The sequence below is a fragment of the Podarcis raffonei genome, chromosome 3 (assembly GCF_027172205.1).
Source record: "Podarcis raffonei isolate rPodRaf1 chromosome 3, rPodRaf1.pri, whole genome shotgun sequence".
Taxonomy (NCBI): domain Eukaryota; kingdom Metazoa; phylum Chordata; class Lepidosauria; order Squamata; family Lacertidae; genus Podarcis; species Podarcis raffonei.
Genome location: NC_070604.1, coordinates 67,253,618 through 67,271,715, shown reverse-complemented (window position 1 = coordinate 67,271,715; position 18,098 = coordinate 67,253,618). Strand labels below are relative to the sequence as shown.

At 43.6% G+C, this 18,098-nt stretch overlaps 1 protein-coding gene across 5 annotated transcripts in view; it reads right to left on the bottom strand.

Annotated features, from left to right (window-relative positions):
• The window catches only part of SASH1 (SAM and SH3 domain containing 1), a 530,274-nt gene that overhangs the window by 36,810 nt on the left and 475,366 nt on the right, over positions 1–18,098 (bottom strand). For all 5 annotated transcript variants that reach the window (XM_053382126.1, XM_053382128.1, XM_053382129.1 and 2 more), the window contains one exon: positions 2,013–2,145. In XM_053382126.1, coding sequence (XP_053238101.1) covers positions 2,013–2,145 — 133 coding nt within the window. The remainder of the gene's footprint in view (positions 1–2,012; positions 2,146–18,098) is intronic.

Sequence of the window (18,098 nt, the reverse complement as noted above, 5' to 3'; positions counted from 1 at the left end):
CAGAGTAAACAGCCTGCTCTGCTGTTTATTAGTTTTGTAGTCTTAACATACCTTTGTTGCTATTATTAACAAAATGATGTATAGCTTATATGGTTCTCAGTCTATTTAAGTAACATGCAGTTTGTAATCTGTGTAGTGCACCCCCTTGCCCTGGGATCTTCTATAAAGACGCCAAATAAATAAATAATCTATAATGTGTGACAGAAGGGAGGGGAGGAGTGGATGAAGCCCACCACCATCCCATTCCTTGAACTCTGAACTGAGCCATGAGGTACTGTATTGTATCTATGTGCAGCAAGATTCTTTACATGTACATAGATGTTCACTCAAAGGTCCACAGAAGTGCACTCTGATGCCATTTAGCACACACCTTGCCAAAAAGGGAAATAAACTCCATCCACATGAGAACTAGGCCTTCCTAGTATGCATTATTATTAAAATGTTCTATGAACAGCTTCTTTAACCCTCAACAGATTTGTTTTTATCTGTAACTGTAGCTGTAAACAAACAAACAGCATGCCAAATAGAGCTGAATGCGTGCTCTGAAGGGTTAAGTCACTCTCTGCCATGGAAAAAATTGTGGCAGTTTCCCACTTCTACCCAAGTGAACCACATAGATTTTCTGACAGACTCGTCATTCCTTTTCCTTGGTGAAAGAATAACTTGCAGAGACTGAAGGGAGCGGCTCTACTCAGGCAGATGTTTCAGAATCCCATGAGAAACCCACTGGCCTTCTAACCTATGGGGTAACCTCCCATTTGCACTTTGTCTTAATTCCTCCCCACCCCCTAAAGCAGCACAGCTCACTGAAGAGTCACAATTCATAGCTCCAGAACTTGCAGAAAATAAGTGTGAGTAAAATACTCAAAGTGGCAGGGACTTTCTGTGTTTCACATTAAAAAGAGAGCATTTACCAGAAAGGATGATGCCATCTTCTGCTTCTGCCAGTATTCTGCTCTCCACAAGTTCCTCAAGCATAAACTCAGCGCAACATTTGATCATGGAGAAAACTATGCAGCTTTTGAAATATAGGATTTCCACGAAAGATCCGATTGAGAATGCATTTCTGATACCTTCTTCCAGATATCCTTACTACATGCAGCATCAGAAAACTACAATGCATTTTGTTATTCTGCTGACAAAATGTGCTCCCTGACACAAGACCAACTGTGCTAACAATTTCAGCCGTGACATTCACAAACCCAACAGACCCCTCCACTCTTTGTAAAATATCAAAGATTATTGGTTTTGACCCAAAGATTTAGGGGGTGGAGTTCTGCTTATGCTGTGGGGCTTTCTGCGCCCTTTGTGTTGCAGCCTCTTGCACAGATGACCTTCTAGAATGGTGTGCAATGTGACAGGGGGATGATGGTGATGGGAGGAGGGGGAAAACTGGTAAGTTCCCTTTTCATTCATTCATCCATCCATTCATTCAAAGTACCGTATTTTTTGCACCATAACACTCACTTTTTTCCTCCTAGAAAGTAAGGGGAAATGTCTGTGCGTGTTATGGAGGGAATGCCTACGGGTGGCATGCCTACGGATTTTCCTCCTCTAAAAACTACGTGCGTGTTATGGTCGGGTGCGTGTTATAGAGCGAAAAATACGGTATTTCTATGTATCCATTTCCACAATAAAATCACAATAATAAATCCACATTGAAACCAGTAAGGAACCATAATCAAAACCACAACAAGTTAAAAAAAAGTTTAAAGGACAATGGAAATCAGACACTCTATAAAACAGACACTAATAAGAAAGTAACAGAAGAGTAAAATGATAACTTCCTTGTGTAACGGTCTAACACAAAGGGCGATCCAGACAATTAACTTTAACATAGCACATGGAAGAACGTCACATGATGGTAATCAGACACAGTCATCTCTTTAACTCCTTACATAGGATTTCCCCCACTTACCCCCATAAGAAAAATGTCCATGCATATTTCAACAGAGAACAACTTCATGATTAGCAACAGACACTTTTTAATTTCAGTACTGTTGGGTTTTTACCTTCACTGCTGGGCTTTTTAATTTCTTCCACTCTAATTAATTTCTTTCTCACTCTGCGAGTTGAGTTGACCAGCTTATGCAACCTCTTAAACTTCACCGATTCTTCAGATTCATCATCCGACTGCTCTCTTGACTGGCAAGGAAACAAAAGGAAATGTTAATAAAAGAATTATCCCGCAGCTCAATCACTTTCTGAAGTCAAGTCGATGCAGCCTCAGGCTTACTGTGCTCTGTGACAAGGAAAATCCTGTAACTTAAAACTGTTATTTTCAAGCTCAGGTCACACTTACTCTCCCCCGCCGCAATTTCTCTCTCTCACACACAAACTGCTTTAAAAAGAACAGCACATACCATTTTAACTTCTAAATTAGCGCACGGTAAGGTCTCAGGCACCTAAATGCATTGCAGCCCTCATCCTTCTCTCCACCCATTGTGCAATAATAGCTACTTCCACGTTGTCTCTGAGCGCATTTAAGGCAGAACTCTTTCCTGGGACTCTTTTAGCCATGCTAGTTAGGCTCCTGTGGTTTGGGTCAGGCACTGGTCTTGTCTGGCCTGGCGGCTCTTGACATTTAAAAACCTGGTTATAAACAGCTTCTCCAAACTGAACTGAAACTCTATCATTGACTACTTTTTTCCAGACTTCCAAGTAAATCAAAAACAGCAGCAGCAGCAAAAATGATGGGAGGGGGGTAAAAGGAAGGGAAGGGAAAGGAAATAGGAGATCTCATCCACTCTGACTTGTTTTATTAGCCACAGAAAGATCTTCTCCTTCGCTGTCTCGGAGCTTCTCATTCTGAGGATTCTCAAGGCTGGCTGCTAATATGGATGCAGCATTCCTCCAGATCTGACCAAAGGAAAACTCTGACCTTTACAGGCACTGAGTATAGTCCATATTCCCCAGCATCCCATTTTGTCTCACATCTGATGCAGTATGCTCAGTTCCAGCTGTTTTCCCTCAAGTATCAAACATTACAGAGACCAAAAAAATCCACCCTCTCCAGCAGCAATGACACCACAAGCTGAAACAATCCATTCCTTGTGAACCAAATCAGAGCTCCCATTTTCAAGCCAGATCCAGTGCTCAATATGCTACTTCCTCTGTTGTGCCCTGTTTAGAATCTGTGTGTGAGAGAGTAGAAAGCAGGGAAGGGGGAGGAAGAAAGAGTGGGGCCCTCTTTGCTTTTACAGTACAGAACTGCCACTGTACACAATGCATTCCAAGGAAGAGAGAATATTCCAGCTGGAAATCTCTGAAGACTGTATCCCTCACTTTGCCTCCATGTACAGAGCTCTGACCAATTCATCACCTTCTGAACATCCAGCTTAGAAATCTCAAGAGCAACTTCCTGTCAGTGAACTTCAGGTCACTTGTGTTTCCATGTTGGAATGCACCATTATTTTCTGGTGATGTTTTAAGCCTGACAAAATAAGCTTTATTTAAAAACTGACTCCTACAAAACATGTAAGCGTGAAGCTAACCATTTGGCCCAAGGCAAGACCAACTGGCACTTAGAGCATCATTTGTCTGGTGTATTTATAATGGAAATTTTTGGGGGGCGGGGTTAAAACATACACACTTTCTGAAATAAATTATACTGTTGCAAAAATATTTTGCAAGGATGCCAAAGTTCTGAGTAGTAATGACAAATATATTTCCTCAATCCTTTGGGTGCTTCCTTTGGGTGCACTGAGTGATGTTTTTTAGGCTGAACAACAGTTATTAGTCCAATACTTAAGAAAGTAGATTATATTGTTCTATACATTACTAATGATAAAAAAAACCTGTAGTGAAGAGAGAAAACTGTACAATCCATACAACAAAAAGCAGCACCCTACACAGAGGCAATCTTGTCACCTGAATCAACTTAGTGGCCTCCATATGTTCATCAGCCCTTAGGCAAATACCGTATTTTTCGCTCTATAACACGCACCCGACCATAACACGCACATAGTTTTTAGAGGAGGAAAATCCGTAGGCATGCCACCCGTAGGCATTTCCTCCATAACACGCACAGAAATTTCCCCTTACTTTCTAGGAGGAAAAAAGTGAGTGTTATGGTGCAAAAAATACGGTATGTTTAGTTTACACATTTGGTGGATGTGATGGTGGAATGAATGGATAAGAATATTCAATACCTCTTCCACCATGGATAGGAGGTAAAGTGTGACTTTCTCCTGTACTGAAATGGGAGAAATAAGTTCTCATGAACATTATTTTTGGTGCTTATTGCCACAAAAACCCCTCACATAAAACAGATTGGCAATGATCTACTTCATTGATTAAGCTACCCTTGATAAATAAAACTATTGCAGCCATGTATCTCCACACGGTGACAAAATAACTTTCACAAGGGTCTCATCGTTGTGGGCTGGAATTGATTTTCCTGTCACATACGCAGCCTTTAATTTCAGATGGGAACTTTCTGAAATGTGTTCATTGCTTTCATTCACCCAACCTGGAGCTTCATGAAGCAAAGAGGCCACTAGATTAAAACATTAATTCCATAGCAGAAATGTTGACCCCATCCAAGTAGGATCAGAATCCAGCAATCCAGAGTGCAATTCCTGATGGTCCTCCAAGGTGGGACTTTTCTTCCACATCACTCTCCTGGTTATTTCCATGCAGGATTGAAGGATGTGCTCACCTTGGAGGCAGAGTTCTTCGGTGTCTCTTCCAACTCTACAATTCTATGATTCTATACTGTACTCCCAATACAGTGGTACCTCGGGTTAAGTACTTAATTGGTTCCGGAGGTCCATTCTTAACCTGAAACTGTTCTTAACCTGAAGCACCACTTTAGCTAATGGGGCCTCCTGTTGCCGCTGCACCGCCGGAGCACGATTTCTGTTCTCATACTGAAGCAAAGTTCTTAACCTGAAGCACTATTTTTGGGTTAGCAGAGTCTGTGACCTGAAAAGTATGTAACCTGAAGCATATGTAACCTGAGGTACCACTGTATAAGGTAAATTTCAAAGCGATTTAGGTGGTATCCAACTAAGTGCTTCCCATTAGTGCAAGGAGTTCCACTTACACAACAAAACGTCCGTCCCCCCTTCTCACTTTGTACCCCTACGTCCTTCCCAAATCTGCTCTGGAAGGTTGGAGAAAACCCCAGAACAGACGTAGGTAGCCTGTGGGGGAGGGGGGAGGGGAAGTTCTGATGAGCAAGCGGGCGTCCTTGTGCTAGTGAAAGCACTTGGCTACTGCCCTGTGTGAAGATGTTCCACTTGGCTGGAAAGTTTTTTCAGCAGTGTTACCTCCTCTCTAGGGCAACAGGGTCTTGGGCTATGGCAGTTACTCTGATAAAGAGGCGATATCTGACCTAGCCAAGTGAATAAGTGGCTGGTGAGGGGAGAGCAACCAGCCGGTCAGGTAAAGAGTGATCCTGCCTGGGGACAGGACATAGATGGATCTGGATAGACTGGCATGCAGCACTGATCTAGTACAGTACAGGTGCAACCCCTCCCTGTATATGAACATGAGAGAGATTAACTCTCTTTCGAAGACTCCCCGCGTGGAATAGGAAAGCATTACAGGAAATGTAGAACATTTGCCTTATGTTAAATGGTTCCCTACAGAGAAAGGTCTTTCCTCAGTCAGGAAAAGGGCATTTTGCAGAATGTTGCACTACAGGCATTGCACTCAGAAGTCACAGCCCTTACAATACAAGTCCAAGTATTGTACCTCTAAAAGTTCACAGCTATCCTGTTCCAGAACACATCATCACAGCTAACAACTCTGTGCCAAAAGCAGAGCCTTACAATATGCATAGCCGTTTCTGTATAAAGTAGTTCATCTCTTTGGATATTCTAAGGAATAAAACACATGGATCTGTAGCACTGTAAACAGGAACAGCTTGATTCTCATCCAGGCTGCCCCCCCCCCCCCAGCTCTCATCCAAAAGCCCCTAATGGCTCAAGTTGTAATTATTTTGGCTAATGTTGGATGCAGAAATTCTGTAGTGAATGCTTAAGTGTTTCATTTCTAGTTTCTATGGCAACATTACATCAGATTGCAGACAGCTGGCTCCACAGTTTTAAACCATAACAAATTGACCAAGCCAGTTCAGAAAATTATACTTGCTTTAAAGAGATAGCACACCATCCAGCTGCCAACAGAATGGTGCAAGACCAACGGGACCCAATTTTTTGGCGTGTGTGCTAAGGCGGGGTCTCTTTCTCAGCTTCTTTTGGAACAAGTGCATCTCTGACACATCAGCAATGTTCTAATGCTGAGGGAAAGTGGGCCAGCTTGGGTCATTCTATTCCAGAACTGCACGGAGGACCACAGGGGAACAGGAACAAAATCAACAGCATCTGCAGTTCCCAAGAACTGTGTACAGTAAACTGAAACAACCTTTTGTCAGATGGTCAGGAAACTATAAAGCCAAGCTGTTACTGCTGCTTTGGCAGTGCTACCCTGTTCCTCTGACAAAAACAAGTGTGACTGTAACTCAGGAAATTGCCCATATTCCCCATATGTCCTTTCCGAAGTTGTGCATCCTTCAGTTTTCTGCTCTTTATTTAAATATCCCTATAATGTCTCAACCAAAGCTCATTTCAAATAATTTTCAGAATTACACTGCAATCCAAAGAAGCATAACTTTACTAACACAAAAGCTAAGATTTGTTTGCATTTATGGATCTTAATTTCTGTGAACATGATTTTGCTTGCTGACTTTGTCATATATATCAAGTAAATAAAGTTAATCCCAGAAAAGTGCACACCAAGTTTAGGGTTGCCATATCTCGAAGAGCAAAAAGGAGGACACATTTGCCGACTTCTACTTCTAACTATGGATCGCTATGGCGACTCTACCCATGAAAAAGAGGACATGTCCTGGAAAAAGAGGGTCTATGGCAACCCTAAAATTTCAGAGAGATGCTTTCCTAGGTCAGGCTTGATTTCCATCTGCATCACAATGAAATTTGTAACTATTAGATTTGTTCTTACATAAAATAAGTTGTTAGACAAAGTCGCAAAACAAAATAGTACTATTGTTTACTTTGCTTCATCTGTACATATACATACAGGTAAGTGCCAAACTTTCAGATATTTCATATTCCAGGAGTTTAGTAGTAGAGCGCAGCGTTAAAGAATCATGAAGTGCCTCAATTATGGCACTGTATTTAAATAAAGTGAGGCAGGTTTGCCTTACTATGCTGCATATGAAGACCTATGATTGTTCAAGTGCATCCCTATATTATCTCGCTTGCTGTTCTACGCCAAAGTAATTGGCTCTGTGATGACAAATACTTCCTGTGAAGCAATTTATCGGCCCAATATCCTAGCCCCATTCCTATTATATTATATTGTATCGTATTGTATATTATTTCCAGCTTCTTCTGGCCCATGCTGAAGCTCTTGAGTGTTGGCATAGTGGTCTGTTTCCACCAGGGGTACCAACTTCGGCAATCCTACCTGCCATTGAACCCAATGGCTTTTGACTATATGCGATTTTGGCTTTAGGCGTGATCCCAGGAACATAACCCCGCGTTAGCTGTGGGCAGACTGTATAAAAGTTTTCAATAAATAAATAAAATTGGGAATTTTAACATGATTAACTGTGTGTTTCCAGATGAGTGTGTTATTATAGGTTTTCACAGCACCCGCAGCATGTTAGCAGTGTCAAAATGCCAGCTTGCATCTCTCTCTCATTTAATGCACATCCACCATTTTCATGGAAAACCCGATGTCAGAAAAACGTATTGCCAACGTCTGCGGCATCTGAATATCCTGTTTGCAATATTAAGCCCTATCTGGAAACACCCATAGTTAATTATAGCTATAGGAGTCCTTTCTTCCATCCCCCCCATCACTTTGCAGGATGGGAAGCACATCCTATGAATACTGAGCCACAGGCTTGATGACCTAACAGGGTTGGCATTTAGGAGACCTAACACTGTGTTCTGAATAATCCTCCCTTGAGTACTGCCCTTTCTCAGTTGCGTAACCCCAAAATTTAGGCCTAAGCATTTCTCCCTCAAAAGAACTATGAAGGAATCCTAACCTTGCCGCAAAACGCCTGTTGTCGGGAGTTACAGTACCAGATGTAAGATTGGCTTTCCTAACCACTACTTGGTAAGTGAAGAGAAGCAGGGAACAATCAAAACACAATCAACTGGCTGGTCTTTCGCTCACATAAATCATCTCCCTCCCCACCCTCGGTTCATCACTAGTTGCACAACTTACAAGAAAGGCAGAAGTCATCAGAGTTATATTTGCCACAAGGGCAAAGCTGGGGGGGGGGAGGCGGAATAGAGAGTGTTGTACATGGGAAACAATCCCTGGTTTCACTGGCAGAGACTTACTGACCTCTTGCTGGCCCCTGTTTCTTAATTATTGTCAATGGAATTTCAGTAAAAGAAAAATGGGGGAGGGGAAGGAGAAGGAGAAGGCAGAGTAACCCACCCATCAAACACTATTCCCACCGCTACAACTGAAGCACTAAGAAAAAAACCTCCCACATATTTATTAAAAAACCAAAATATGTTAAATTAAATATGAAAGTTTTATTTCCTTATAACACATGAGTTTCTTCTCCTACTGATTTTAAAAACCACAGAATATAACTTGAAACACAGGCTATGAAAAGTCCTAAGCAGTTTAGGGTCAACAAACCTAAGTGATTACTACGGCCAGGAATCAGGTATTTGAAGAACTGCTTTCTCTTGCACTAACCTATCTGTTCACTCAGTACCCAAGTCTTAGATCATCACATATCCTGGGTGTCTCATCTGCAGAGATCAGATGAACACTTTATCCCAGAGAGATATGCCTAGCACCTATGATTCTATTTTTAGGAGATAAGCAAAGACCATTTTATTCTTCTGGGGGTTTTCTTGACTAGATTTTTTAAAAATTACTGCTAGTTTTTAAGTGTGATAGCAAGCTGGTTTGCAAGGCGGGATGGCTCTTTTTGTTTGCTTAATTTTTATCACTGCTATAATGATTTGTTTCAAAATGTTGTATTGTGATACTGCTAAAATCTTTCAATGCATTCTGTGCCTTCCTCAAGTGCTTTTGACGGCTTGAAGATGTCCCTGACTTGTGTTAATGTCTCTTGCTTGCCTGATGGAGGAGGCTGTGTGTGTATCTGTACTTGTGCGTACACTTCTGACTTTTTTGCAAGGCTGGAATATAGCAAACTGTAAGGCTCTCATATTCATTGGTTCTGCCCTTTTTTTTGTCTCTGCCCTGCCCACCTTTTGCACGAGGCCTCTAAAATGTTGCTCACAAGGGAATGTGACCCTTGGGTTGAAAAAGATTCCCTACCCCTGACTTAAAACCAATGATTTGCTAACACAATGGGGTTATATCCAATGTCACACAAGTAAAGCCACTGAAATTGGTGGGTTAATTACCTTAAAGCAAACCCAACTGACCCATAAACTTTATCCAGCATGGAAAATTACATCCACTTAGCATTAACAAACTCTTTGCAATAATTCTATGTGGGGTGTCAATCCACTGAAGTCAACTAATGAATGCAGTAAAAGTGGACATATGAGGCATGGCATTAATTATGGAAAAACCACAAAAATGCTCCAAGGCCACTTTAGTTAGAAGCACATTGCACATTAACCAACGATGAACTGCCTGGGGAAAATTAATAGAAAGTTCCTGTCATACATTCAAGATGGAAAAAATTATAATTCTCATTTCTTCCCATTAGGTCCGTCTCAACATTGAAATAATTGCTGAGGCATGCTTCAAAATGGTTAAACAATCACAGAGTTTTCAGTTATTTAAAAAGCACTGAACAACGGGTGTAACCTGATGGAAGGAAATGCTGCATCTCACTACAGGGAAACAAGTTCTTTCTTAATTCTAGGCACTTAAAATGTACAAAGAGTTTGCTACTCCTATATAAATTCTTTACTTTTTTGTAATATAAAAAGCAAGAACTCAAAAAATACATTGATCAAAATTTAAAATTTATGAGAACGTAAGAGCAACTCTTTCATGAGACCAAAGGTCTATCTAGTCCACATTCACATGTAAAAGGAAAGACAAAAATAGCATATAACCCTGTCCAGAACTGCTTGTTGTGATGTGGAAGGTGAGTTTTGGAAGCCTATAGCTATCTTCCTTTTGGAAGGCCCCTCCTACAGAGCCTGGAAGAAAGAAGAGGCCTCCCTTTCCTCAGATACCTCTCTCTGGTCCCATTGCAGAAAGGAAGGCTTTATGGGAGCTCCCATTCGAGTCTCATAGACACCCCCATGAACCCCCTAAATTTAAGAGTTAACAAGGTTTAGAAGGAAACACTTTGATAGTTAGCTTTGTCCTACCTGTCCCTGGGATACTCATTCTATTGCTTATTCATGGAGGCTTTTTTCTTTCTTTTTGGCAAGTAGTTCATTGGCTGGAAGGCAGGGGTGGAACTTGGTTTTATTTCATTCGGTGAAGAAGAAGAAGAAGAAGAAGAAGAAGAAGAAGAAGAAGAAGAAGAAGAGGAGGAGGAGGAGGAAGAATTTGGACTTGATATCCCACCTTTCACTCCCCTCAAGGAGTCTCAAAGCGGCCCCTATCTCCTTTCCCTTCCTCCCCCACAACAAACACTCTGTGAGGTGAGTGAGGCTGAGAGACTTCAGAGAAGTGTGACTGGCCCAAGGTCACCCAGCAGCTGCATGTGGAGGAGCGGAGACTTGAACCCGGTTCACCAGATTACCCAGCTCGTCAAAGACCCATATGGCACACACACACCCAAACAAACATGCATTTGCACATACGCACACATGCTGGGAGCCTCAATGGCACTCCTCTGGAGGCTTTACCCAGAACAAACAAACAAACAAACAAACAAACAAACAAACAAACAACAAACAGCTAGCCCCCCACTTAGCTACAGCACTGATAGAAGGACCAATGAAGCTTGCCTCTCTGAAGCAGAAAGATGTCTGTGGAGTGGAAGGGAGGCTTCTCTTCAGAATAAATGGGAGAGGGGATTGAAGAGAACTGCCTTCTCAGTCCCGGGGGGGAGAGACCTTTCTCAATGTAGCTTTGCCTCCTCCCCTCTGAGACAACTGTACTTTACTCTGCAAAATAGTTACATTGTATAACACAATATTTATTTATATCCCACTCTTCTTTTAGAAAATTCAGAGCATCTTACATAGGTCTTTCACACAAATACCCATCATATCCTTATCACAGCCACTTCTCTTCCACAATAGTAAGACATAGTTCACAGCTATTCACAGACCACTCACTAGGTCTTCTTGATAATCAAGACTTTTATTGTATGGACTATTTTATTTAGCCTTCTAGCTTCCGTATCTTCCTTGCTCAGTCTCATTGATGTTTCCATGTTTTCTACCGCATAATTCCTCAAACCCTATATATCAGGTCATACACAATGAAAAGAAAATCTTATGTGTGCCTGATACTAGTTTGAAGGATCCAGATTCAGGAAAATTCTACTCTCCTGGGATTTGTGGATCAACAAATGGCGTCTAGTATTAACCATGATGACAGGGGAGTTCAATTTGTTGGAGAGTTATGGAACTGCAACAAGGCAATCCATATATCTCTGTTCTGCCAGTTATGCCACTATGGATCACCAGCTTTCTATTGGGTCTAAATAGGCAAAATAATAATGTACCCAGTGCTGGTACTGTATACCCTTGCGTACACCCAGAAAAAAGTACTGAATGTACCTATTTACTCAGTATGGTGTTTTGTTATTCTGCACTGAGAAGATACACTGTGAATATCCATCACAACAAGTGAGTGAGTGCCTGAGGGTCCTGCTCTTGCCACTTACCATCTGGCCTGGGGCGGGGCCTGAAGCCTCACAAGGACTGCTTGCTGCTTGCTGCCTGCTGCCCGGGAGGACTCCCCTGAGTGAGTGCCTGAGGGCCCTGCTCTTGCCACTTACCATCTGGCCTGGGGCGGGGCCTGAAGCCTCACAAGGACTGCTTGCTGCTTGCTGCCTGCTGCCCGGGAGGACTCCCCTGAGTGAGTGCCTGAGGGCCCTGCTCTTGCCACTTACCATCTGGCCTGGGGCAGGGCCTGAAGCCTCACAAGGACTGCTTGCTGCCTGCTGCCCAGGAGGACTCCCCTGAGTGAGTGCCTGAGGGCCCTGCTCTTGCCACTTACCATCTGGCCTGGGGCGGGGCCTGAAGCCTCACAAGGACTGCGTGCTGCTTGCTGCCTGCTGCCCGGGAGGACTCCCCTGAGTGAGTGCCTGAGGGCCCTGCTCTTGCCACTTACCACCTAGCCCAGGGCGGGGCCTGACAGGCCTCACTAGGACAGTTGCTGTTACTGCTGGAGGGGCACAGAATGTTTTTAAAATGTTTTTAAAAATTTCTTTTGGATTTTTTGTATGTGGGGGGTGGGGGTGGGATGGATGTTTGGTTGGGCTTGGGATTTTTTTTTTATTTTGATGTCTTTGTAATTTTTACAGTTTTTTGTTTGTATTGTTTTATTGGTTTTGTTTGTTTGTTTGTTTAAGGTGTTATTTTGTTCTTAAGGGGAGGGGTCAGGGCTGCCGGGGAGTGGGCCCCAGTCCACAAAATGGCTGGGGCATGTTCCACAGGGGAGGGGGGATGCACTGGGACAACCGATCTCAGTGATCACAGGTAGGAGGAGGAGTTACACTAAAACTAGACCATGTCATTACAGAGGGGGCAGGTTTAGTCGTTGTCTGAGGACTATTCCTGCCTCCGGGTCTGGTCCTGACCGGATGGATACTAGAATCAGCAAGGGATACCCACATGACCTGAAAGTGCTGCTGTGCAATGCCAGGTCAATGATTCATAAGACCACTGCCATCCATGACTTGATCATGGATGGAGGACTTGACCTGGCATGTGTAACAGAGACTTGGTTGGATGAAGCAGATGGGCCTGTCCTTGCCGCTGCTTGTCCACCAGGTTTCTCTTACGCACAGCAACCCAGGTCATGTGGGCGGGGAGGGGGGGTTGCAGTGATTTTTAGGAAGTCATTAGTTTGCACCAGGCGTCCTATTGGGAAGACCCAGTTTTCCGAGTGCATGTTCTGGAAGTTGGGCAATAGGGGCAGTACAGGATTCCTTTTGGTGTACCGACCTCCCCGCTGCACCAAGGATTCCCTGCCCGAGCTGCTTCAGGTTGTGGCGGATGTTCTCCTGGAGACACCTAGCTTGGTTGTCCTAGGGGATTTTAACATCCATGCTGACACGACCTTACAAGGGGCCGCTCGGGACTTCGTGGAAAGCATGGCCTCCTTGGGGCTGTCCCTGAATAAGTTTGGCCCAACCCATAGCCGTGGACATGCCTTGGACCTGGTGTTTACCTCTATGGATGTTGGTGATCTGGCACTAAGTAAAAGCGAAACGAAAGAAGTGCCATGGTCAGATCACTTCCTGGTGCAACTGGACTTCTCTGCGACCCATCCCCTCTGCAGGGAGGTGGGACCAATTTGGATGGTCCGCCCCCGCCACTTAATGGATCCAAATGGTTTCCAGAGAGTGGTAGGGGATGCTTTATCCCGTGTTGATGGCCTTTCAGCTGATTCCCTGGTGGCCCACTGGAATGTGGAGTTAACCAGGGCTATTGACTGTTTGGCTCCGAAGCGCCCTCTCCGATTGCATGGAGCCCGGACAGCCCCATGGTTTTCCACGGATCTGAGGGCAATGAAACAATCGTTGAGACGGCTAGAGCGCCGGTGGTGGATAACTCATTCCGAATCTGACCGGACACAGGTTAGAGCTCAACGTCAAGCCTACCAAGTGGCGATAGTGACGGCGAAGAAGAATTTCTTCACCGCCTCTATTGCATCTGCAGAAAACAGCAGCAGGAGACTTTTTCAGGTGGTTCACAATTTAGCGGAACCACCTGAAACATCGGGGCCCAGTACGGGCCACATGTTCTCCTGCAATGATTTTGCAAAGTTTTTTGCAGATAAAATCGCTCAGATTCGGGAAGAAGTAGACTCCACCGTGGGAGCAGGGCCGGGGCGAGAGAGTGCTAGAGTTTTGTCTAGTCAAGTTGAGTGCGATCAATTCCAATCTGTTACCTCCGAGGATGTGCACAGGCTGCTTGGACGAGTGAAACCAACCATCTGTCTCCTGGATCCTTGCCCATCCTGGCTTATGAAAGCTAGCCGGGAAGGACTGGGCGATGGGCTTCGTGGGGTGGTGAATGCTTCCCTCCGTGAGGGAGCCTTCCCAGACCCGCTGAAAGAGGCGGTTATTAAACCACTTCTTAAAAAACCATCTTTAGATGCGGCCACGATGGCCAACTATCGATCCCTTCCAGTCAGGATTCAGGCCTCATCATGGGACTGAAACTGCCTTGGTCGCACTGGTTGATGATCTCCGGCGGGCTAGGGACAAAGGTGAGAGCTGTTTCCTAGTTCTGCTGGATCTCTCAGCGGCGTTTGATACCATCGACCATAACATCCTTCTGGACCGTCTTGAGGAGCTGGGGGCACTGTCATACAGTGGTTCCGCTCCTTCCTCCTGGGCCGTGTTCAGAAAGTGGTGGTGGGGGATGAGTGTTCAGACCCCTGGGCTCTCACTTGTGGGGTGCCTCAGGGTTCTGTCCTCTCCCCCATGCTTTTCAACATTTACATGCAGCCGCTGGGAGAGATCATCAGGAGGTTTGGGCTGGGTGTTCATCAGTATGCGGGTGATACCCAGCTCTACCTCTCTTTTAAATCAGAACCAGTGAAGGCGGTGAAGGTCCTGTGTGAGTGTCTGGAGGCGGTTGGAGGATGGATGGCGGCTAACAGATTGAGGTTGAATCCTGACAAGACAGAAGTACTGTTTTTGGGGGACAGGAGGCGGGCAGGTGTGGAGGATTCCCTGGTCCTGAATGGCGTAACTGTGTCCCTGAAGGACCAGGTGCGCAGCCTGGGAGTCATTTTGGACTCACAGCTGTCCATGGAGGCACAGGTCAAATCTGTGTCCAGGGCAGCTGTTTACCAGCTCCATCTGGTACGTAGGCTGAGACCCTATCTGCCTGCAGACTGTCTCGCCAGAGTGGTGCATGCTCTGGTTATCTCCCGCTTGGACTACTGCAATGCACTCTACGTGGGGCTACCTTTGAAGGTGACTCGGAAACTACAACTAATCCAGAACGCGGCAGCTAGACTGGTGACTGGGAACGGCCGCCGAGACCACATAACACCGGTCTTAAAAGACCTTCATTGGCTCCCAGTACGTTTCCGAGCACAATTCAAAGTGTTGGTGCTGACCTTTAAAGCCCTAAACGGCCTCGGTCCAGTATACCTGAAGGAGCGTCTCCACCCCCATCGTTCTACCCGGACGCTGAGGTCCAGCGCTGAGGGCCTTCTGGCGGTTCCCTCATTGCGAGAAGCAAAGCTACAGGGAACCAGGCAGAGGACCTTCTCAGTAGTGGAAGCTACCATGGAACGCCCTTCCAGCAGATGCCAAAGCGATAAACAACTACCTGACATTCAGAACACATCTTAAGGCAGCCCTGTTCAGGGAAGTTTTTAACGTGTGATATTTTACTGTATTTTTGGTTTCTATGGAAGCCGCCCAGAGTGGCTGGGGAGGCCCAGCCAGATGGGCGGGGTATAAATATATTATTATTATTATTATTATTATTATTATTATTATTATTATTATATACTATACAATTTACATACAATAAAATGTGTTCCAATGAGGCTTGTACCCAGTTAAAGAGTCAAAGGAGTGCAATCCTATAGATCTACAGTACAATCCTATAGATCTATTTTAGCCCCACTGAGTTGTTGTTGTTGTTAAAATTTGTATACCGCCCTATACCTGTAGGTCTCAGGATGGTTCACAACACAAAGTTACAGCACAAAATACATAAATAAAAATAATTGAAACAATTAACAATACTAATGTATACAAACTAATAAAAATACACTCCCCAACAGAAGTCCCTAAACAATCCCAAATACAAATACAAAAATCCAAATTAACATATAGCAAATATGTCATGCAAATAAATGTGGTTGAATTCATAACAGCAACAAGTAGACCCCACTCCCACCCCGGTCTATTTATTGGTAAAATTAAATGATTAAAAAGATAAACTGGGCTACAGGTTATAAAAACTTTTACGATTATAACATTCCCCATCCCCTCCATTTGCTGCTTTTGACCACTGGGATTTTGTTATATGTATTAATGTGTAGACCCTACCTAAGATAAGTCCTGCTACAACACATATATAAACAAAAAAATATGCAGTTATGCTGATTAATCTTAGAAATTTCGGAGTAGCTCAATCAAATAAATTCTTTTTTAACTGGGCGAGGGCCTCGTGAATACAATTAGTATGATTCTGTTGTAAAAATATTTTTCAAGAAAAAAATGAATGAAGCAAACACTAGAAGCAACAGAAAGAAAAATCCTACTTGTGGTGGCAAAGAAATCGTTTCACCCGTAAAACCTTTGGCTGTGTCTGGGATAAAGAAGGACCCATTTTTACCCAGCAGAGCAATTAAACACATAAGCTTGAAGATAAGGATGGTTTTGATTTGGGAGAGACATATGACTTTGAGATGAAGCAGAGTGCAGGGAATTCATTACTTTTACAGCATCCCCTGCTGGCTGATTCACAGTCAGAATAGCATATTGCACACAAGGAACTTGTTAAGTCCCCAGTTTCTACTGAATATAAAATGAGGGATTAGGTATCCTATTGGTGTCTCTTTTTCTATTGCTATCTGATAGGCTAGTAGAACAGTATCAAGCATGTCCTTAGCGCAGATAGGGTTAGCCATCAGAGAACACCTGGCTTGAATTTGGCACACAGCTGGGAAAGTTCTCTGAACTACAATGCCAAATGTCAAACTAGCCAGAGAACGACCCACCCAGTTACTCCAAAGCTATATATATAAACTTCCACATATACAGTACAGATACGGAGGTATGTGCAACCTCTTTGCTGCAGGCACACTTCCCCGCAGCCCATGGGCAGGCAGTGAAGGGTAAGTCTCTGCTCCTCTGTCCTTACAGACCAAAGCAGTATGAATAATACACATGACACTGCCATATATGGAGTCAAAACATTTGTCCATCTTGCTCAGTATTTGCTAGTGGCCAGCGGCTCTCTAAGGTCTTGGTCAGAGAGAAAACTTTCTCAGCTCCACCACAAGAGATCTTTTAACAAGAGATACTCAGAATTTCTACATTCCTATGTGGGAGGCATAGTTTACTAATGCTTTATCTGAAGCGAAGCCAAATCAGACAATTTTGACATGGACTGGTCTCCATTTTTTTGATGACAGAAATAGGAAGTCATATAAGTACTACTCCCATTATTCGCTCCTTGTTGTGATTGGGATATATAGACTCATCTTAAAATATTGCATCTCAGTAATTTGCTTTTTATACTGAATATGCTTTGTTTATTGCTTCTGTTATTGTTTGTATGGTTATGTGTTAGTTTGTGCATATGTTTATGATAAATCAATACAAATTATTTTTTAAAAAGAGCGATGCTGGGGATTGAGCCTGGGACCTTCTGTACGCAAAAAACATGTACTCTCCCACTTAGCTATAACCCTTTTCCTGGCTATTATGCAGTTTCAGAGAGATGGGGAAGAACAGAGAAACTAATCCTGTACAGCACTTCTCTAGGAATAAGTCTCACTGAACTCAATGGGACTTGCTTCTGAGTAGCGGGCCTTCTATTGACTCTTACTCTGTGTTTCCGTGACGTTTGCCCTTGAAAACTTTAAGTGGTAATATAATATCTTTTTTTAAAGTAAGTAATTACGTTCTCAGTCATCCCAGCTTCTCTGGGAAGGCAACACACACCTGTAAGTGTATCATGGAGAATTCTAGGAGAGGGACTTAGCTCTGCAAGATATAAACTGCTTGCCATAACTAAAAACTCTGAAAAGGCCCAACAAGAGCAGTCCTTGTTTCCAAAAGAAAATTTGGATGCATTTTAAATTAGGGGGGAAGGTATGGGAGTGGGGGGATGAAAGAAGAAAACATGCAAGCCTGATCCAGGAACATTAACTTCACATCAGAAAGGAAAGACATGACTGGAATGGTAAAGTCTTTAATAATGCATACTTCCTAAAGTATGAACTGGACACACAATGAGAAGATTAAATGTTAATCTGCATGTATCTGGCACAAT